Source organism: Apus apus, chromosome 17 (assembly GCF_020740795.1).
Source record: "Apus apus isolate bApuApu2 chromosome 17, bApuApu2.pri.cur, whole genome shotgun sequence".
In the NCBI taxonomy this organism is placed as follows: Eukaryota; Metazoa; Chordata; class Aves; order Apodiformes; family Apodidae; genus Apus; species Apus apus.
In genome coordinates this window covers 11,331,795-11,352,684 of record NC_067298.1, presented here as the reverse complement: position 1 = coordinate 11,352,684, position 20,890 = coordinate 11,331,795, and the positions used below count along the sequence as shown (strand labels likewise).

The 20,890-nt window shown below is 58.4% G+C and overlaps 2 protein-coding genes across 4 annotated transcripts in view; one reads left to right on the top strand and one right to left on the bottom strand.

Moving 5' to 3' along the window:
- Positions 1-22: 22 nt before the first annotated feature.
- On the bottom strand, positions 23-6,351 carry SSTR2 (somatostatin receptor 2). The gene is made up of 2 exons (XM_051635196.1): positions 6,322-6,351; positions 23-5,844 (listed from the first exon to the last, which is right to left on the bottom strand). Exon 2 carries the CDS (start codon positions 5,781-5,783, stop codon positions 4,668-4,670), a length of 1,116 nt encoding a protein of 371 aa, XP_051491156.1. The 5' UTR covers positions 5,784-5,844; positions 6,322-6,351; the 3' UTR covers positions 23-4,667.
- Positions 6,352-11,442: 5,091 nt separating this feature from the next.
- Positions 11,443-20,890, top strand: part of SLC39A11 (solute carrier family 39 member 11) — an 81,287-nt gene continuing 71,839 nt past the window's right edge. For 2 of the 3 annotated variants that reach the window (XM_051635193.1, XM_051635191.1), the window contains exons 1-4: positions 11,443-11,556; positions 12,501-12,614; positions 13,660-13,698; positions 18,836-18,994. In XM_051635193.1, the coding sequence (XP_051491153.1) occupies positions 12,507-12,614; positions 13,660-13,698; positions 18,836-18,994 (306 nt within the window). In that variant the 5' untranslated portion in view covers positions 11,443-11,556; positions 12,501-12,506. The remainder of the gene's footprint in view (positions 11,557-12,500; positions 12,615-13,659; positions 13,699-18,835; positions 18,995-20,890) is intronic. The other variant, XM_051635192.1, reaches the window with a different exon arrangement.

Below are 20,890 nucleotides of genomic sequence, written 5' to 3'. Positions count from 1 at the left end.
GTGTGTGTGACCCCCAGGTCATTCCCAGCTTGTCAGGGAAGGGCTCTTGCATTTAGTAGAGACCAAATCTCCCCTTGCCTCACCCTGCAGAAGTCTCCTGTCACTGTGGGAGCAGCCTCTGGGGTCCCTCCTGCCTTGTGCATGGTGCCACCAGCTGCCTGGCATGTGGGGGGGAGCCAGGGGACCCCCGAGGGGCTGGGTCTGACTCGCTCCTGTGTGCACAAGGAGGGGCTGTTCTGCAGCCACAGCAGAACACAGGCTGCAGTGTCTCCACAGTGTCAGTATCATAAAACCTTTTGCATGTCTAGTATCTACATCTATGTACAATCACCTGCCCCTTCCCTCCTGGCCAGGGTGCCCAGCCTCGTCATCCTTCCTCTCCTTCTGGTCAGGAAGCTGCAGCCTGGCTGTCCTGCCCTGGCTTTTTGTAGTCCGGGTCTTGAAGCAAGGAGGGAGAGGGCTGAAATCCAGCAGGAGACACGGGTGTGAGCCTGGGGGACAGAGGCTGGCAGGGAAGGGCAGAGGTGTCCTTGGGTCGGGAAGCAGCAGCTCTTGTTTCAGACTTAGCAGCAGGAAGGCTGGTTTGGGGTCGGCTCTGCCCTTTGCTCGTGTCTTGCTGGAGATTCCCCCTTGGAGCAGCCCTGGGCAGAGCGTGCAGCTGGTGCAGCCCCAGCAGAGGGGATGGAGGTTTCTCCCTGAGAGGTCTGGAGTCGTCTTGTTCACAGCAAGGGCTGAAACAACCCCCTGAGATGTGAGAGTCAAACCCAGCTCGAAAGCAGCAGCACAGATCCGGAGCCTCAGAGCTGCCGGTGCAGGGGGTGGGGCTGGCTGGGCATTGCTGGCTGCACAGGTCACCTGTGTCTGTGGGGGTCCAGGAGGGAAGGGACCGTGGAGTCTTCATCAAAAACAAAGCTCTTCCTGTCGGGACAGAGTCAGGGAAGCCCTCCAGAGTCAGACAGTGGGGTTCATTAGGAGATGGTTATTTTAAAGGAGTCCAAGGCAGCTTTGGTGCTGATGTCAGGAGTTCTAGAGGTGGAACATGAAGGCTCCAGGTCCAAACCCAGCCTCTCCCTGCCCATCAGAGCAGGGTTTGGCTATCAAGCACTGGCCATCACAGTGCCAGGAGCCAGGCTTGGTCCGAGGTCGACACGGTGGGAAGCTGGGGCTCCTTGTCTGCACAGGGGGGAAGGCAGTGGCAGGGAGGGGAAGGGGACTTGGTTTCTCACAGGTTTTGGGGGGTCCATGCAGGTGTTAGGACTGGCAGTTTCTTAAAAGAGTGACCCACTGCAAACACCCCTGTGAGAGCCCCAGCTGAGGCAGCCCCACAGCAAAGCAACCTTCTCCAAGGAATGTGGGATCAGATCCCTCCTCCTGGCATCCAGGGGAGCTCTTTGGGACAGGCAGGTTTCTGCTTCTCATCACCTCCCATTTGTAGTAAATCCGTTCCTGCTGCTCCAGCCGGGCAGGTGGGAGCTGGAATCAATCTCACTTGCCTGGGGACAGGCTGTGTGTGAAGTGGCAGCGGAGCCGCTCCAGCACTCGCAGGATCAGCCGATTTGCTCCGGTTTCTCGTTACACTGCCAGCAGCCCCGCCAGGCTTTTCAGAGCAGTCCCAATATGAGGTCAAGTTCCCACTAAAATTAAGTGGCTGGGCAAGAAAACTTTGTTACTCGCAGCAGCAACGGTGCTGCTGTTTATTAGTCAGCACTGAACCAGCAGAAGGGTTTATGTTGCTGGTTTTACTGCCAGCGTTGTGCTGCAGTTCCCTCCCCTGCTCACTCCATATTTCTCTCTCCTGCCCTTTCTCCTGAGGTGGGCTGCAGTGGGCTGGCTGTGGGTGCCCTGGCACCCCTCGGGAGTCTCCTCCTGCCCTAAGCGTCCCACCACGGTGGCCTTTGGGATGTGGTGGCAGTCCCCTGCTTCCCCTGCTCCTCACCTGCAGCCCGGTTATTCGCAGCCCGGGAGAGCCTCTGGGTGCAAAGGGGGACACGGGGTATTTCAGACCACGGCTCTGAGCTGCCAGAAATGTCACTGCTGGGGGGATTTGCCAGGACAACGCTGGCCTGGGCACATGCACTGCTGGACACGGGTCCTTCCCAGGGCTAGAAACCCGGGCTTCCCGTGTTCGCAACATTAAAGCAGCACAGAGAGGAAGCGGTCCCGGCCAGGGGCTCCTGCTGGAGACTCCTTTGGTGGTACGGCCGGGAACTGGCATCTCCCCCCGCATCAGCCCGGCTGCTCCTGGCAGGGCTTGCACGGACAGGACTGGGGTGAGGTCTGGAGCTGTCCCTGCTGCTGGGGGCTGCGAACGCCAGCCCCCATGGGAGGCAGGGGGCTCAACGCCCCCTCTCCCCTGCTGTCCTCACAGGTGACTCCCTCGCCGCCCCCCCAGATGTGAAACACCCCAAGTCCCTGCAGCTGTGACACCTCGTCCCTACCGAGGGCTCCGGCTGCACCAAGCCCCGGCCGCCCCCATCCAGTACTTCACTGGAGCGTGACAGGCTGCTTGTGTTTTCATTCCTGCAGCATCAGCAGAGCAGCCGGCGCGGTCTCACAGCCCGGGTTCGGCTTCACCGCACGAAGCGGGTGCGGGGCTGTGCTCAAAGAGCAACAGTGCATCCGTGTGCGCGGACACGGGCTCCTCAGAGGAGCAGTAAATGGTTAAAAGCAAATAAATGCTGAAAATATTCAGCTTTGCTCCTCAGAAAGTCCCCAAGCCCTGCGCTGTGTCCCCGGAGCTGGTGTCTAAGAGCTGTGCTGGGGAGCAGGTGTTGAGCCTGGCACTGAGCCCTTTTTGGGGTGCTGAGGGGGCACACCAGGACCTGGGATGCCCCGAGCAGGGACGTGGGAAAACTTCTCCCAGAGCTGGTGCTTTCGGAGCACTGAGTCAGGGTATGTGGCTGAGCAAGGTGGGACCCCAAAGCAGGTGTCTCGGGTAACGCTCATCCTCGCCTCCCCCACCGCTTGTAGCCCGAGGTGGAGGCTCCACGACTGCCGGGGTGGGATGGGAAGGGGAGGGTGAGCGAGATCCGGCTGTTTTCTCCACCTGATAGGCTTGCGTTCCCACGGCTCGGCTCTGGAGCAAGAGCCTGTGAACAGAATCTGGCGTCTGGCACAGAAACTGCTCCGGGTGCTCTGGCAGGAAGAGGACCCTTCTCCCGCTCCCCTGGGCTTTCCCTCGCGCTCCCCGAGGGCAGCTGGGCCGCGGCAGGAGCAGGGGTCAGGGCTCCTCAGTCCCGGGGGGTCTGCTGAGCTGGAGGGGCTGTTCCAGGGGGGTCCTGAGCAAGTTGCCAGGACAGACCTGCCACCCTCACCCCACCGTGGACTGCACCCCTTGTCACCCCTTACCCAGGCTGCGGCGCAGGGGAGGGACAAGCGGGACACGTGCTGCCCTGCTCTTCCCCACAGCTGGAAATGCTGTCGCCTGCTCTGCCCCATCCCTTTGGCTTGGATGAGGGTGGGGGCCAAGTCCCCAGCACCCCCCACCTCCCATCGCCCATCCTTGCTATCACCCCTTCTTCTGGCGTGACTTGCCTGGAAGCAGCAGGACGGGTGTCACCAGTGGCTGGTCGGGGCTGGCTCCCCAGCGATTCAGGACAAGCCGTAGGAGCTGGTGGCAGCAGGATGTGCCACAGCCCGTGCCAGGGCGCTCCAAACCCCTGCTGTTCTGCTGCTGTTTGAACGCTCCTAAGGATTTTCCTCCGGGAGTTAGAGCCAGGCAATCGTGCTGTGGCTGCTCAGCGAGTCTGGCCACGGTTCCCCAGGGAGAGCAGCGGTCTCGGCTGCCGGCACAGCGTGGGACTGACGGCGAGCAGATGTGGAGGGAGAGCAGCTGCTTGGGAGGAAAAAAAGAAGGGAAATCCTTTTCATCTGAGGAGAAAACCTGCGAGCAGGTGACGTCCCGGCGGGAGAAGGGAAAGGGCTCTCCTGCCGAGGGAGATGGCAGGGCTGCAGGAGGCACAGGAGAAGTGTGGTGAGAGCAGAGGGGCTGCCGGGCTGGCAGAGCCCTGGTTCTGGTGTGTCACCTCTGGGCAGGGTGGCCCTTGGGGATGCTGCAGTCAAACAGCAGCAGGATGGCTTGGGGCAGGGGAGGGATTGGAGTCATTTATAAGCCAGGCGAAATGCAGCCCTCAATATCCTTGTCTCCTCGGGGAGGGGGCGACTGCAGGAGCATGCGTGGGCTCTGCAGGGAGTTCCCACCAGGTCTTGGCTATGAGATGGTGCATCTCCACAGTGGCACACACGCTGGCACACATCCATGGCCTCGGCTCCTCCTGAAGTGTGTTTGTGTCCATGTGAAAGCACCCATTCTGGGCAGAGCACCCAAAGCAAATGGGCCCCGAGGGTAACACTAGGGAAGCCAGCAGAGCCACCCTGGTGATGGCTGTGGCCCATGGTGGCACTTTGGTGTTGAAACGTGCTGCGTTGCTACAAGTTGTCTTTGTTTTCCTGGCGAGGCAGCTCCTCTTGATCCATTATCCTTGCCAGCACTTGAAAATCAACCCACCAGCAGCTCAGGAGGAGCCCAGACGAGGACTCCTGTCACCCATCTATGTGTGCACTGCTGTTCCCTAAGCTGGCACTCCTGCCCCTATTCCATGTGTGCCACTGCCAGTTGGAAGCAGGTGGGGAGAGGAGAGCAGAGGAAGGACAACCCCACTGAACGCTCAGATGCTCGTCTGCAGGTCACCATTGAGCAAGGTCCTTTGGGTTTCTGTGGTCTCGTTGAGCCTGGATTTGTCCTGCTTGCTGTCACTTCGGTCTGCCTCATCCATGCCACTGACCTTCACCAGGCAGAGGACGTTCTGGAAGCTCTTCTTGAAGTTGTCAGACAAAAAGGCATAAAGGATGGGGTTGGCACAGCTGTTTGCATAACTGAGGACCACCACGAAGTCGAACATGCCCTTGAGGACAGGTGTGGGCACAATCAGGACAGAGACTGAGGAGACATTGAAGATGTAGAAGGGGAGCCAGCAGAAGATGAAGACAGCAACCACAATGGAGACCATCCTGGTGACTTTCTTCTCAGACTTTTTCCTCTTGGAGGAGCCCACTCTGATGCCTGAAGACTTGACTTTGATAATGATGAACAAGTAGCAAAGACAGATAATGGTGAGAGGCACCAGGAAGCCCAAGATGAAGGCATAGATGATGAAGCCTGTGTACCAAGCACCCGATTCTCCTGGCCAGATGATGGTGCAGCTACTCCTGCCGTGGTTATGCTGCACCCCAGCATAAATCATGATGGGCATGATCACCAACAGGGAGACACCCCAAACGGCCACATTGATCATTTTGGCTGTCCTGGGTCGCCTCCATTTGGCAGATTTAATGGGATGGACGACAGCCAGGTACCGGTCAATGCTCATAACTGTCAGGCAGAAGATACTGGTGAACTGGTTGATCCCGTCGACCGTCATTACAATTCTGCAGATGGCTTTGCCAAAGGGCCAGTGGACCAGGGCAACCTGCATGGCCAGGAAGGGCAGGCCAAGCATGAACAGCTCGTCTGCGATGGCCAGGTTGAGGATGTAGATGTTGGTGATGGTCTTCATCTTGGCATAACGAAGGATGACGTAGATCACCAGCGTGTTGCCGCACAGCCCTATGATGCAGACCACGAAGTAGATGAAGGTGAGGATGGCGTTGCTGGTCAGGTCGAAGTGCTGGCCCGTGACGTTCTGCGAGGCGTTGGTGGGCACCTCCACCGAGAAGTTGTCGAAGGGGGAAGCTGGGGAGAACCAGAAGGCGGTGGTGTTGGGCAGCTCGTATTCCAGCTCCATGGCTCTGCAGATCCCTGGGCACTGCTGGTTCAGAGGAGCTGAGATGTCATCTTCTCTTGCTCTGGGGAGAGAGGAGAAGATTCTAGAAATCAGATCATAGAAATGAAGCGATTCCTGGGGAGGACTTGCCCATCCTGCTGCCAAGCTCAGTGGGAGAGATGCTCCCTGGAGGGGCTTTCCCCAAACCACCTCCCCCCTCCGGAGATGTTTCTGCCTGGACACATCACAGCTCCTCCCGACTCCAGCGCTACTGGAGTCCTCCTGACTCCCAAAACCCAACCGCAGATTCCCGGCTGGGTACCACCGACACCGGGAGCACCGAGCGCTGGGGGAAAGAAAACCTTCCCCCTTGCCACGCCGTTCGGGGGTGGGGGTGCCTCAGCCCCTTCCCGGCCACCCCCGAGCCGGGACGGACACCCCGAGCTCGGACGGCTCCGGTGGAGGATGAGCTCGGGCGGAGGAGCCGCCCCCCCCGCTCCCATCCCTCCGCTCCCGGGGCACCGGGCGGTGCTGCCCCGAGCGCGGCCCCGCCGCTCACCTGCCCCCGGCCCCGCAGGCAGCGGGGAAGCTCCGGCATCGCCCTCCGCTCCGCTCCACACGGCTCTGGCTCCGCTCCGCGCACCCGCTGTCCCCGCCGCGGCTCCGCCGGACCCAGCGGCACCGGCTGCGCCCCGCCCCGCGTGGGGCGGCTCCGCGGGGCCGGGGCGGGGACAGACCGCGCTGCCCACCCTGCTCTGCCCGCCCCTGCTGCCCACCCTGCTCTGCCCGCCCCTGCCCGTCCTGCCCACCTTGCTCTCCCCGGCACCTGCTCCAGAAACATTTTGGTTCCAGTGACGATGCAGAAGGCTCAGCTCCTCCTGGTGTCTCCAGGAGGGGAGGGACAGGGCAGGGCGATGGCCACGCTGTCACCCCAGCTGGAGACCCCCAAGAGGTTTCTGGGAATCACAGAGTCTCTCGGGAAGCTTGGGAGGACCTCGGCCCAAGGATTTTGCACTTTCCACCGAGGGCAAGGCAAGGCAGGCTCTTGCTGGCTGGGAACAGCCCAGGGAAGGTGGTGTGGGGATTGCCCACGGGTCTGGGGTCTCTGGGGACTTGTGCAATAGGGGTGGCTTCTGTCTCGGCAGTTACCCAGTAATGGTGACAGGAGGAAGACTCAAAAGGACAGGTCTGGGGGAGAGAACCCCTGCTCTGGTTTATTTGAGATCCTGAAAGCAATTAAATAATAGCTATTCCTTCCCCTCCTTCTTCCATCACTTATCAGAGAGACAATGGAAAGCAGGAAATTAAGAGTGACTTGGAACAAAGAGCCCCGAGTGAGGTGGCTGATGGTGGCAAGAGGGGCTGGGAGGTTCTCATTTGCACGTGTCCATCCACTTCCCAAGGTGGATCTGGAGACACCAGGTCCTGGAGCGTGAGTGAGAATCATCATCTGCCTCATAAATCTCTAGGAGCTGGAAAAAGCTCTCCTGGAATAAATGGTGTGGAAATTAATATCCCTGTAAAAACGTGTGAGGAGGGAGACCGGGAAGAAGGTGGTTTGGCTGATACAGATTGAGATTGGCTCTCCGTGTCACCTGTGCAAGCCCCCCCAGGGCAGCTCCCTGGGATGCTGCTCCAGGCAGGATGCCTGCCCATGGACCCGAGGATCAGCGCTGCAACCGCAGGCAGAGCAGAGATGTTCCCCGACAGCAGGGAGGAGGGGGCGCGGTAGCCAGCGTGCCACACGAGAGGGTTCTCATGCCTTGTGACCTTTTCATTGCGGTTTTATCTTCTCTCAGCTGGTTCCTGTGCCCAGAAGGGATGTCCTGACCGTCCCCTTCCCTCAAACCCGCACCAGCAGCAGGAGGGGCCAATATCAAGCCTGGCTCTGCACGTTTTCAGCACTGCCTCCTTCCATTTCACCCCTGGATAGGTGGCACTGCCACATCCCCTTGAGTCCCCCAGCGTGCAGCAAGTCTTGCTCGTGGCAAGTCGGTGTGCTGTGGTGTCACCTCACCCCAGCACTGCCACCAGCCTGGGCTCACAGAGGTTCCTCCAGCACTCAGCCTGGTGCTGAGCACTGTGGTCCCACTGTGCTGGGGGGTGCAGCTGGGGCAGGGTGAGCTTGAGGATCCTGGGGTGCTGTGGGGTGCTGGAGGCTGTCTGCAGGGCTGTGGCCACCTCTGCCCTTGGCTTTCACCTCCCTGGGCAGCTGGTGGCCAGGGAGCTGTGTGAATTCAGCCAGCAAGTTCATTTGGCTAAAAGCGGATCTGGTCTTCATTAAAAAACCCAAAAGCTACTGAAATGATGGGCCTGGGAGCTTCGAGGGGCTGATCTGAGCTGGTGTCCACTCAGTGAGGAGTGAGCAGAAGCAGAGAGCTGAACCGAGAAGCTGTGCTGGAGCCTTTGGAAGGTATTGTTTTCATTCTGCTTAGACTGAGGGTTGCATTGTAGCCTAGTGTAGGGTCTGCTCTGTACCTCAGGGTGGTCCCTGGTTTGGACAGACATTGTCTTACCCCAGCAGCTGGTTTGGTGCTGGCAGATAAACTCCTCTTTGTCCTTTAGCCTGGGAAGCCTCCACTCTGCTGAAAAGCAATTTACTGGCAGGGCTGGATGGAGGATAAACACACAGCCTCTTCCCACACGGCTCCAACGGCCGATTCCACCCATGGGAGAGGGGCACGGGGATTACATGACCACAAAGCAGTTTTTAAACTCCTTCCAACTCTCCTGCCATCCATTCCCAGCTGTTCTGCAAGACTCCCTGTGGAAAACAAGCGCTTTCGACCTCTGTCCTGGAAAGGCGTGTTGTAAGGAGCTGGGGCTTTGGCTGCCAACGGAGGGGTAGGGTGAGCTGGCCTTTCTCCCCGATACGGGGAGAGGCAGTGAGATCTCTGGTGTTTTGCAGGACTGGAGGAGGCTGTGCTGGACTGGTGGGGCTCTCTGATGGCAGGGGGGAACTGGGGGCACTGGGAGGCAGCTGCCATTCCCCAGCAGTCAGGAGGGGAAGGGTTTGCTCCCACACATCTCTCCCTGCAGCTTGCTCCTCCTGAGCTCTCCTCACCTGCTGAGGAGGAGATGGAGCCTGTCACCCATTTTTAGGTCCCAAGTGGGTGCCACAGGAGTGCCCCTGCCCGCAGCCCTTCTGCTGTTCTCTCTTGTCACCTCTGTTAATGACTGATATAAAAAAAGTAATCGGTCCAGGTCCTGTTTGTGCTGGGGGACAGGTCCCTGGGGGGATGTCTGGAGTGTCTCCCATGGGTGCTTTGGTGGCACTGCCCTTTCCCTCTCCTTTCCCTCTCTGTCTCCAGCCCAAAAGCCAGGAACAGCTTTGGTGGCTCTGCTGAAGCCTGGCTGGAGGCTACTGGCTCAAATACAAGGATGCCTGGAATGGGGGAGGCTTTGCTTTCTGCTAATTAGCCAGACAAACAGGCCTGGACCGTCTCCCTGCACCCCCGAGGCAGGGCAGAACCAGGCTGGCTGCTGCTGGACCTGATGTAATCTGTGTCTGCAGCCGTGATTGATGGGGAGGGAGAGGCCCTGGCGCCTTCACCTGCACCCAGGGCGGGGAGAGGACCCTGCAGCACCCAGACCTTGTGGGATGCAGGTTTCTGGGGGGCTTGGATGGTCTCCCCCGGGGGGCACCCGTGCCCTCCACACAGGGCTCCTTCCCCAGGGCTGCATCCCACTCCCACCGCAGCTCCCGCAGACGCTCCCTGCTCCTCCTGCCTCCTCCCCCCCCGCCTCGCCCTGTCGTTAATTGCCTCCGTAATGAGTTTATCGATCTCCGCCGAGGATACCGGGCTGCAGGGAGAGCTGCCCCGGGAATGGCACCGCTGAATCCCTGATGCTAACGAGCCTTTGGCAACCACGGAGCGAATCTCGGCTCCTGCCCGTGGCTCTGCCTGCTCTGCCCTTCCTGCTGGAAGCAGCCCCGGGTATAACTCGGGGCCGGGGGGACCCTGCGCCCCCGCACCCCGCTCCGCACCCGCAGGGTCCCTCCCGGAGAGCCTGAAGCTGTCACAGTGCGTGCCCTGTGACTCAGAGGTGCCGTTAGCTGGTGGGATGGAGGTGGCGTGGCCCTGCCTGCTGCTCCCAAGCCCTGTTCCCAGGATATCTCTGGATGTCCTTGTTCCCCTGGCAGCCGCCTTGGTGCGGGTCCAGGCTGGATCTGGCCACTGCTCCAGCTTGATACGGACTTATTTGTGTTGGGAAAGAGCCCAGCCCGTGCAAAAGGGACAGGGGGCAGGAGCAGAGGAACATCTTGGGCATCTCCCAACCACCCCCAGCTTGTGGTGCCCCAGGCCATCGCTCTGCTGGGACATGTCTCTCTGCTCCTTCTGCCTGCCACAGCCACCCTGGGTGTCCCTAAGGAGCTTCCTTGCAACAAAAGGAAGGGATTTGGGCCCTGGGTGCCTGGTGGCCCTGGGGCTCCCCAGAACTGCCCCTTGCAGCATCTCACACACCTCAGGGAAAGATGTTGCACAAGAATTTGTGTCCTTTTTGCTGTTTTAAAGTGCATTTTAGGGACTGCGAGTAAGTGCTGATGCTTCTGCAGGCAGCCTCACTGCCATCACCAGCTGTCCCCATTGCTTGGGGCTGCCCACATGTCCCCAGGCAGAGACATCCCTGCCAGCCGCCCCCAGGCCACCTGTGTCAGGGCAGTGTCCCCAGGGCCAGCCCCACCGAGTCACCAGCTGTCCCCAGCCCTGCCAGTGCCTCTGTCACGACTGGCTGGGGAGCCCCGGGGTGGCAAGGGGAGCTCCATTTGCTCTGTCCCCATGTCCCTCCCAGCTGGCACCTGCATCTGCCTTGCTATGGGAGCTAATGAAGGATGCAGACAATCACAGGGGGAGACTGATTAAATCTTAAATCAGGGAGGTTTCAAATGGCTTTGACCTTTTCCAGCTGTGGCACGGGAGGCTGATCAAAGGCTGTTAAAAGATAAACACTAATAAATAAGGGTTATGATGCAAAAGAGCTGGACGTGTCCTTCTGCCACCTCCTGGTGTGGCACAAGCAGGAGGCCCCAGTCATCCCAAGGCTGGCCTGGCTCCCTCTGCACTGATACCTCCTGCCAAGGCCACCCAGCTGCCAGGGAGGAATTGCTGCTGGAGCTGCTCCTGCCCGAGCCCACCTGGGGCTGCAGGTTTGGCCACCACGTGCCCCGTGATGATGGTTTGAGGGGACATCAGTGGGTGGGGAGCACCCACTGGGGACACGCTGGTGCCTGGTGCACGTGCTGGGGGTGGATCCCAGCAGCGATGGGGGAGGGTGTTTTTTTTCCAGCAGGCTGCCACGTGCGGATCACTCAGGTGCAGCCTCTGGTTATTGAATGTGCAGACACAGCTCATCACACTGATGACTGGTCCATCAGCTGCTGCTTGGCAGGAAGCAGCGCTCTCGGAGCACCCCAGCCCCAGGAGCTGCCCTCCTGCCGGGGGTCCCCGCGCAGCCCTGGGGGGCTTCGCTGGGCCCGGGGGGGCAGCGCCCGCCCCCTCGCCTTGCCGCGCCCGCCCGCCCGGTTCTGCCCGCCCGGTTCTGCCCGCCCGCCTCGCGTTGCCGCCGCCTCGCCCGCCAGAAACGCAGAGCCGCGGGCGGCCCGCCTGCGCCGCCTCCCATTGGCTGAGGCGCCGCGGTGGGCGGGGCCGCGGCGGCGACACGTTGCCGGCACCAGGAAGTGGCGGCGGCGCCGCGGCGGGCGCGGAGCGGGGCCGGGCCGGGGGCGGCGGCTCCGGGGGGTTCGCTGGAGCCTTGGTCCCAGCTTGGCAGCTGTAGGAGCCGGGGGTACCAGGTGCCGGGGTTCCCGCGGTGGGATCTGGGGGGTCCGCTGGGGTCCGTTTCTTAGGGCGTGGGGGTCTCGGGTGCTGCAGGGGGGGGATTCTCCCTCCCTGGGCCGGGGTCTGAGCCGGGCACCCCCTCCGCGGGGCTTGGCAGCGGCGCTGGGGCGAGGCCGGGGGCCCGGGGGAGCCCTGGGAGGGGGAGGAAGGCAGTAGTGTGTGCATTTCTTGTATACTTGTGTCTAGACGTGTGTGCGTCTTCGTGCACTCACATGCAGGTGTGTCACTGTGTGTGCGTCTTAAACACCGACATGCGCGTGTATAATCACACGTGTGTTTTCATAGATTGACCTGTCGGTGTCTATGCACGGGGGTGTACTTCTTAGCAGTGCTGCCCCCCGGGCCGTTCCCTGGCGCTGCGCTCGGAGCCCCCTCCCCTGCTCCTGGGCAGCCCCTCGGGCACAGCCCCAGCCCTGCTCTGCTGCCCCGTCCCCACACTTGGTCCCCTTTTTGCTGGGTGCTGTGAGGGCTTTTGCCTCCCACGCCGCTGAAATGGGGTTCTTTGGCACAGAAAAGTGTCACCAGCGAGTGGGACGTCAGGCATGTCCCCGGGGACCACCCGGGGGGGTGGGATGAAGCCCCTGAGGTTTCAGCACCCTTCTCTGGGTTTCTCCAGAGCTGCTCTGCCCTGGTGCTGGCCTGGAGGGGAGGGGGGCTGAGGCAAAATCGAGGTGATGGGATGTGGTGTGTCCTGTCCCCTTTGGTCCTTTGGAGGAAACTGCAAAATTGGATTAAAGAGGGGAACTCCAGCAGGTGTTGCAGGGGGGGTGGTGAAGCTCCCTCTGTCCCCTTCGGTGGGGAGGACTTCGGAGCACTCCCCTGGTAACCAGGGAGGAATCTGGGGGAGGTATATTCTTTGTCTTTAAGCACTTCTCCTGACACACCTGGTCTCTCCTAGGTCAGCATGATCCCGGGGCACGGGCCGGTGATCCAGTCGGTGCTGGGAACGCTCCTCACCTGGGGGCTGACGGCAGCTGGCTCAGCACTGGTCTTTGTGTTCTCCAGTGGGCAGGTGGGTGCTGGGATTCAGTCCTCTGTCCCTGGGCCACGTCCTCTGTCCCTGGGCCACGTCCTCTGTCCCTGGGCCACGTCCTGGGATCTGAGGCAGAAAGCTGCCTTGAGCTCCTGGGTGGCTTTGGCCACCTGGGCTGAAGCCTGAGGGGTTTGATGTTGGCTTTGGGAGGTCCTGGGGCAGGAGGAGGAAAAATCCAGCTCATTTCTTTCCCGTGTGTTGACACAGAAGAGGGGAAGGAAAGTAAATTCCTGACTGCAGGCTGTGGTACGTGCTGTAGCACAGCTCGTGGTGTTTGTGAGATGGGGCAGAGCTGCAGGCAGGGCCCTGTGTTTGGAGCAGCAGGTTCTCCCTCTGTAACCTGGTTTCTCTGGTGCAGGATTTGGGTCACCCTGTGCCCAAAACAAGCAAAGTGCTGATCGTTAAATCATCTTGTATTCCAAAATTAGAGCCCCCCCCCCCCCCCGCCTTGTTGTTGTGCTCAAGATTGCCTGGATTAATTTATTATTCATGCATCTCTTATTATGATTTATTCAGGAGTTTGTTGCAAAGTGAGATTCCCTTTGCACATTAGTTTTCTTCCTGGGGGAGGGAGATGTGCTAAAGAAGAAAAACTGCTCTGGGAGTGATGGGGGGCAGGATACGTGCTGGGTTATTGGAAGGCTGATGGCTTGGTCTGTAGCAGCAGGTTCTTAGAGGAATCCAAATCTTCCAGGAGGGGAAGTGCAGGGCAGTGTGCACAGATGGGCAGGAGAGTTTCTGACTTATCTTTCTGCATCCTTGGAGCATTTTTCCCTGAGCTGAGCCCAGTGCTGGTGGGCTGAGGGAGCTGGGATGCTCTGGGTGATGGTGGGTGCCATCACCCCAGGGCTCATCTGCACCAGGAGCACAGCTCTTGCCTCAAAGCACAGCAGTCATGACGTGGGGAGAAAGTTCTCTGGGTGCAGCTGGCTTCCCCCCTTCCACGTGATTTATGGCCTGGTTGCTCTCCCCTGCTTCTGCTGGGAGTAAATGAGGTGTTTTGTCTTTGTTCTCTTGGTTGCAGAGGCGGATCCTAGATGGCAGCTTGGGCTTCGCTGCGGGGGTAAGTACAGCATCCTCCTCCTCCTCCTCTCTGCCTGTGCTCCTGTGGCCCCTCTGCAGCCTCACCACGCTTCGTTTGGCTGCCCTTGTGCTTCTTGGCTAATTGCCCGAGGTGCAGGTGGGGCAGGGAGGAGAACAGGTCACGTCTTGTCTCGGTGCCTCTTTGGAGAGGGTGGAGGTGGCACGAGGAGGGTCACGAGGACGTTGAGCTGCCCACACTGGATTTGCCTCTTGAGTTCAACTCTTCTCACTTCCTTGGGGCTCTGAATTGTTCCTCCCGGAGCACTGGTGTGGTGAAGGTGGGCAGGAGAGCCCTTGTCCTGGAGGCTGATTTGTGTAGCTTGCTTTGTGCTCCTGGCTCTCCAGCAGGGCATGGGCACATTAAGCCCTTGGGAGAAGGAGGATAAAGACACTGCAGCTCCACATCAAGGGCACACATTAAACGTGGGGCTTATTGCACCATTCTTGAAGGAAAACATGAAGTGACCTGGCTTGAAATTGTATTGGGGCTTGTGAACCTTGACCTGCTTGTTGCCCAGCTGCTGGGGAGCAGGTGGAGGCTCATCCACACTTGTTGAAACACGTTTGTTTTCCTTCACGTGCTGGAGTGTGCCTGAGAGCCAGGGGAATGTGTTCAGGGGGGAAGATGCATCCTTCCCAGGGGGTGTGGTGGGTGCACTAGGCTTGGCCAGGTCCTGCTCGCTATGTCCCTGCCCTGGAGCTGGCACCTGGAGTGTGGGTGGTGCTGCCAGGCTTTGGGGTGACCCACCAACCTTGGGTGATCTGCTCGGGGTGGGGCTCCGTCCTCCTTGTGCACCCCCAGATGCTGCCATTGAGGTGAAACTTGCAGCTCCAGAGATCATAGACCTGCTGTTCATCGAGCCTGAAGCAAAATCCAGCTGCTCCCAGGAGGAGCCTGCTATGGTGGGTGACACAAAAGGCTCCAGAGCTCTGTCTTCTCCCTAGCAAATGTTCCTGGAACATCCCTGTGACCTGCTAATGATGTGAATAATTCAGCTCATCTGTTGTAGCAGATTCTTGGGCCATCGTTTATCCGTGAATCACTGGTGTTAGGAATTGGTCCTTCCAGGGCTTTCCTCTGTGCTTGGGTTTCTGAGCTGTGTGGCTCTGGCAGACACACCCGTGTCCCTGCAATCCGGGCTGGAGTTTCTTCTGTGCTGTGGGGGGAGATGCTGCTGGGGACAGCAAGGGCTGGGCTGTCCCCTCCCTGTGGCACTGCTGTGTCCCGTTGTGTGACATTCCTGCAGCTGGGGAGGACAGGGACACAGCAGGGGGGTTTGTCCCAGCTGAGGGCTGGCTCAGGTGCCCCTGTGATGCTGTCCTTGTAGAGGCCACTGTGTCAGCCTGCCAGGAGCACTGAGTCACCCCTGCGTGGCAGAGGTGTGGCTCAGCTGCTGAACCAGAAGTCCTGCAAACCTTTGCTTTGTCCCCTCAGCTTCTTTATTTGCTGTGCTTGGAGCAGGAAAGGGGAATTTTTAATTTATTTATTTTTCTGGGCTAGTTGCAGGGACTGGAGGGGGATTTCAGCAAGGGAGCCTGTGGTGGCAGGTCCTGCTGGTGGAAGGTGCTGCCACAGGAGCCACCCAGGAGCTGCAGTTTGTGAAGGTTTCTAGGTTGTATTTATGGGCCTGAGCTGCTGAAATGGTTGCTGGTTGGGGTGAGCTGCCTGTGTCACCCCGGGTCACTGCAGCCCTGCCTGGTGCTTCGCGGCCAGAACTGGCTCTTTTGGAGGAAAATACCAGGGATCCACAGGCCATTGTGCCATGGTAGCTTCTAAGCTCACTGGGAGCAGCTCCTTGCTCACTGGTCGGGTGTTTGGGTGGCAGTGACGTGGCAAAAGCACCAGAATTTTTCTCTTTCTTCTTCTCTTTGCCTCGTGCCTGCAAGGGCTGTGCTCAGCCTCACACCTTGGTGCTTCCCCTCTGCTTCTGCCCGGGGCTGAGGTGGGTTTGCTGGATGTGACCCTCAGGATCCCCCTGGCCCAAGCCCACCAAGTTAGATGGCACAAGTGTCATCTCAGGTGAGGGGGACATGTGGCTGGTGGCTGCAGGGTGGTGAAGCTGAGCTGCTTCCAGCCTGGTACCTCCTCTCCAGCACCCCAGCATTGAGCTTCCCCCTGCCTCAGTTCCCTTTCTGGCATCCCTGGGTAATAGAGGGTTTTGTTTGCTAAAGCCTCTGAGGTGATGTGTTTCCATGGAGACAAGGCTTTGCTTGCTTGGGCATCTGATGTGGAATTCTGGCTTTTCTGTTAAATCTTGATGTTCTTAAAAAAGACCTTTTTTTAGATGTTCTCTTTAATTTCTGTGTTATCCTGGAGCTGCTGTGCTCTTGGGCATCAGAAACACTCCACAGCCACTTGCAGTCCTTCCCTTCAGCCTCTCCTGGCTGTTCCTCTTACTGGGTCACAGTTGGGTCCCTTCTTCTGTCCCAGGTGAAGCAGAAAATCACCAAGATGTGCTCTTTAAACTGCACCTTCCACATATTGAATATTCCCTTTCAGGGCCACTTAAAACAGCATCAGTAATTTACACAAGGCTGCTGAGGCAGGTTCTTGTTGTTGGAGCCTTGATGAAGTCAAGCTAAAAAGCTGAGCAGGGAGGGTGTCCTGCCATTCTCTCACCTTCTGCTTTTCCTTCCTGCCCTGCCAGGGGCATCTCCTTCCCTCATAAGCAGCCAGGATTTCTGTTCCTCATGCCCTTAATGTGGCTTTCCCTGAAAGCTGCTGTTCTCATATAGAATCATGGACACAGACTGGTTTGAATTGGTGGGATCTTAAAGATCATCTAGATCCAACCTCCCTGCATGGGCAGGGACACCTCCCACCAGACCAGGTTGCTCCAAGCCCCATCCAACCTGCCCTTCAACACTGCCAGGGATGGGGCAGCCACAGCTTCCCTGGGCAGCCTGGGCCAGGGTCTCACCACCCTCACAGCCAATAATTTCTTCCTGATATATCACCTCAATCTCCCCTCTCTCAGCTTAAAACCATTCTCCCTTGTCCTATCATTGCCCTCTGGTGAAAAGCCCCTCTCCAGCTTCCCTGGAGCCCCTTCAGGCACTGGAAGGTGCTCTGAGGTCTCCCTGGAGCCTTCTCCAGGCTGAACACCCCCAACTTTCTCAGCCAGTTTCCAGAGCAGAGCTGCTCCAGCCCTTATTCCTGCCTTTGACACCAGCTGGCTTGGAGGCATTGGTGGGGTCTGGGTTCCTGGCTGGACCATTGTGAAGGTTTGTAATTGAGTGGAGCAGGAGCTGGTGGGCAGAACCTTGGCCACTCCCAGGCAAGCCCATGTCCCTAAACCCACACCCCACCCAAGCTCAGAGGTGGGCTGAGGGGACCTTGTCACTTCTGCTGGCAGCTGCAGGGTGAGCACGTCCAGCTCCCCCACCGGGTGGGGTGAAGGGGTTTCTCTGCGTAAGAGGGTGTAGGAAGAAAAAAAGTCTTTTTCTTCCCAAGGAGGTGAAGTTGGTGGGTGCAGCCCCAAAGTTTGCTCCTCCAGCTGGTGAGGCTGGGGTGGCTTTAAAGCCCTGTCATCTTCTGCCCCCAGAGCAAGGCTGGTGGGAGCTTTGTTGCGGGGTCTGGTGGTGACGGGATCTGGAGGCTGAGCAGTGTCAGGCCTCTCTGTTCCGTGGGGAAATGATACCTCGACAGGAGATGACACTGTCACTCTGCAAAGCAAATCTCCCTCTTGCTTGTATTTCCATGTTGGGGTGCGTGGTTGTTTTTTTAAAGGAGGTGGCATTTGAGATATGAAGGTTGACAGCCGTGGTTAAGCCTGGCATGACAGCCTGCTCTCTTACTCACAGCAGGCACAATCCCTCAGGGACTGGTGGCTCCAACAATAGGCATCTCCTCCCTTCAGTAAAGGTGATTTAAAATGTAATGGTTTGTTACGCCCCCTGCAAACGGGATTGTGGGGGTGCTGAGGGAGTTGCTGGATGGAGAGGTGGCCTCACCTTTCCTCCCACCACCCCAGGGCTGGTCACAGTTGGTCCCGAGGAGCTGAATGGCTGCAGGGAGAGACACGGGATCTGAGGGTGTTGAGCTGGGCTGATGGCTTTGTAATTAACCCAGCCCAGTACATCCTGGAGCAGAGGAAGAGGTCGGGTGATGCAATGCATGGTAATAGGATGTTCTTTGGTATAAGCTTGTGAAACTGATGCCTTGCTTGGTTTTCTGTTCTCTCTGCTGGGTAAAACCCTGAGCAACCAACTCTGGAGCGTGCCCTGCTCTGAGCTGGACTGGACATCCCCACAAGTCCCCAAATCTGTTTTTCTCTGGTCTTATGGGTAGTTGTTCCTTCTCCCTCCCTGCTAAGCAACAAGCAAGGGTGAGAGCCCTCTGCTACTTGAGATTTACCTGGTGCAAGCTGTGTTGGTGAAACACCACGGTGGGACTTGGGCAGCTCTGGTCTGTTCCAGGACCTTCTGGAGTGGTTGGTCAAGATGGGAATTATTCTCCTCCCAGCCCAGGGGCTCTGGGGGCAGGAGCAGCCCCAGCATTGGTGGTGCAGAAGCAGAGGAGTTGCCAGGCTCTGGTGCTGTGGTTGCCTTGCTCTGGGGCAGCGAGGCAGGGCCTGGGCAGCTGAACTGCAGCTCAGCAAAGCTGTGGTGTGCTCAGGGATGGCCCCGTGGCTCCAGGTGTTCTGCAATATTTGTTCTTTTCCTGGGGGAGATCAAGGCTGTGTTTCCTTCCTCCCCTGCTCTCTCTGCAAAGAAGCCCAGAGCTGGGTGCAGGAAGGATTTTGTTCACCCTGGTGTGGCCACGGACTTGCTCCTGTCACTGCAGAGCACCCACCCAGGGACAGGGGGTTGTCCTGCTCTGCTGCCGTTCCTATGGGAAGGGCTGTTGTGGCTGTGCTAATCCCGCAGAAAATCACCCTGATGGGCTTGTGTGGTTTGTTTGCTGCTTCAGACTTGGTGAAAATGGGGGAAAAACCCCCTCACTCGCCCATCCTTCAGAGGTGTTTTCTGTCGGGCAGTGGGTACTAATGGCTCTGCTGCCTTGCCGTGGCCACCACGCAGCTCCTGGGGCTGGGCACCGGGGCCTCCTCAGCTGAAGGGTGGGCTGCCAGCAGGGGTGGCCACACAGTTCTCAGTGCTCCCCTTCTCTCTCCCAGGTCATGCTGGCTGCTTCCTACTGGTCCCTCCTGGCCCCGGCCATCGACATGGCCGAGGAGTCCGGCGGCTTCGGAGCCTTCGCCTTCGTGCCGGTGGCCGTGGGCTTTGCCCTGGGAGCAGCTTTTGTGTACTTGGCCGACCTGCTCATCCCAGCACTGGTGAGTAGGTGTTCCTGGGCTGGGGGTTCTGCTCTTCCTTCAGCTGTGTCGTGACAGGTGCTGGATACAGAGTGTTTTCTATCACAGATTTAATGAAACCTGGTTCTCTCCGAGACCTGGGGCAGCTCTGCCAGTGCTGGGTGCAGCTTCAGGCTCTCTTTGCTCTTCTTTTATTTTTTATTGCCCCCCCCTCCATGCTTCTCCTTTTGTTCTCTTCACTGGCAAGACTTTGCAGACAATTCAGGTGTGACCTGTTTCAGCCCAGGGGTTTAATTTGCAGAGCTGCCAACCCTCCGAGCATTTCAAAATTGAATGAACCATCCCACCACCTATACATGATTATTAAAAAAATAAATCAATCAGCAGCTGTTGGATTTATACAGCTGAAAACACAAGAATGGCTTAGTCAGTGAAGATATTTTTCAAAAGCTTCCAAAGGGCTTTTTTTAAAGTTTGTAATTGTTTTAGTGGATTATCTGTGGCTGTGAGGAGGGTGAGGGTTTGAGGAGCGGTGCAGGCTGGTGTCCCGGGGAGCCCTCAGCACCAGCCTTCCCTGCTCCCACCCTTTGTCAGCCCCAGAACAGGAGCCAACACATCCTCAGCTATGAGGAAAATTGCTTGATATTGTGACGTGTGGCTCCCGGTGCAAATGGATGCATTAGAGTAATGAGAAGGTAAATGAAAGGCCAGCAGTGTCAGGAGGCTGAAGCCTCCCTGTGTCCTGGCTCTTCCCACGGCTCCCACACCCTTTGCAGTTGTGGAGGGGATGGGGGCTGTTGTGTGGCCAGAGCCCTTGGAAGTTGTTTCCATCAAACCCTGCATTTCATTTCTGTTCTCAGTAGCCCAAAGTCTCTGGGCTGTGTTGGCCATCGTGGTGATCACCCTTGTTGAGGTGCTGGATGGGCCCCCCCGGGTGTGTTTGATCAGCTGCCCCAAGCTGGTGTTTCCCAACAGGGAAGACAAACAGTTGCACCACAAGAACTGCTCCTTCCTGCTGGCTGGTGTTCATCTCTGCTGGTTTGAAATGGGAGTGTGTGGAGTGGGAAGGGCATCAGGGGAGTGAAATTCTTGTGTTGCAAGGAGCGGGAGGGGCTGGTGACAAGCGTGCTGCTTACAGGGAGCAGCACAATATACATACATAAAATATACAATTATATCTTGCTTTAAATCCAGTTCAGACACTGTCGGGAGAGGAGCTGTTGCGTCCTCTGGCTGGACACAGCTGTTCACACCATGTGGGAGAGCAGGTGCCACCACAGGCTTGTCCCATGGGACTTGTGGCTGTGCTGGTGCTGAGCGGGAGGGCTCACACCCTGTGGATGGTGCTGCTGCTGGGCTTGGCTTCCTGCAAAAGGGGGTGTCCCTGTGCTGGGGTGGCTCCTTCAGCCTCCTTGGAGTTTGTGCAAATGTAAAATGCCACTTGCCCTTCCCCTGGAAAACTCCAGCAGGTTCAGGAGAGCTGGTGGTGGGTTTGGGGCTGCTGCCCAGAGGCAGAGGTGATGGCTCCTGAGGTGGATCAGGCTCTGCAACAGGCAGGAGATGGGACTTCTGGGGTGCCTTAGGATGAGGATGGAGGCTTGGCAGAGACAGGAGGGATGCTGTGGAAGGAACGTGGAGAGAGGTGAAAGCTGAATGTGCTGGAATGAAACATCACCAAGTGCCTGGTCAGTCTTGGGCTGTGCTGGCAGGGAATTCAGCCCAGGATGCGTCTCCCTTCACTTGGAGCCCAGACTTCTCTCTCCTGAGCTGCTCAGACAAGGGTTAAGCCATTCCACTTCACTTCCAACAAGTCTTGCTTCTTTCTAAATGAGCTAAAATCTCAGGGTTGCTTTCCCACCCCTGCCCCCCCCTCCCCACTTAACATGGAGGGGGGAATATGCTAGTGAGGCCGTGGGA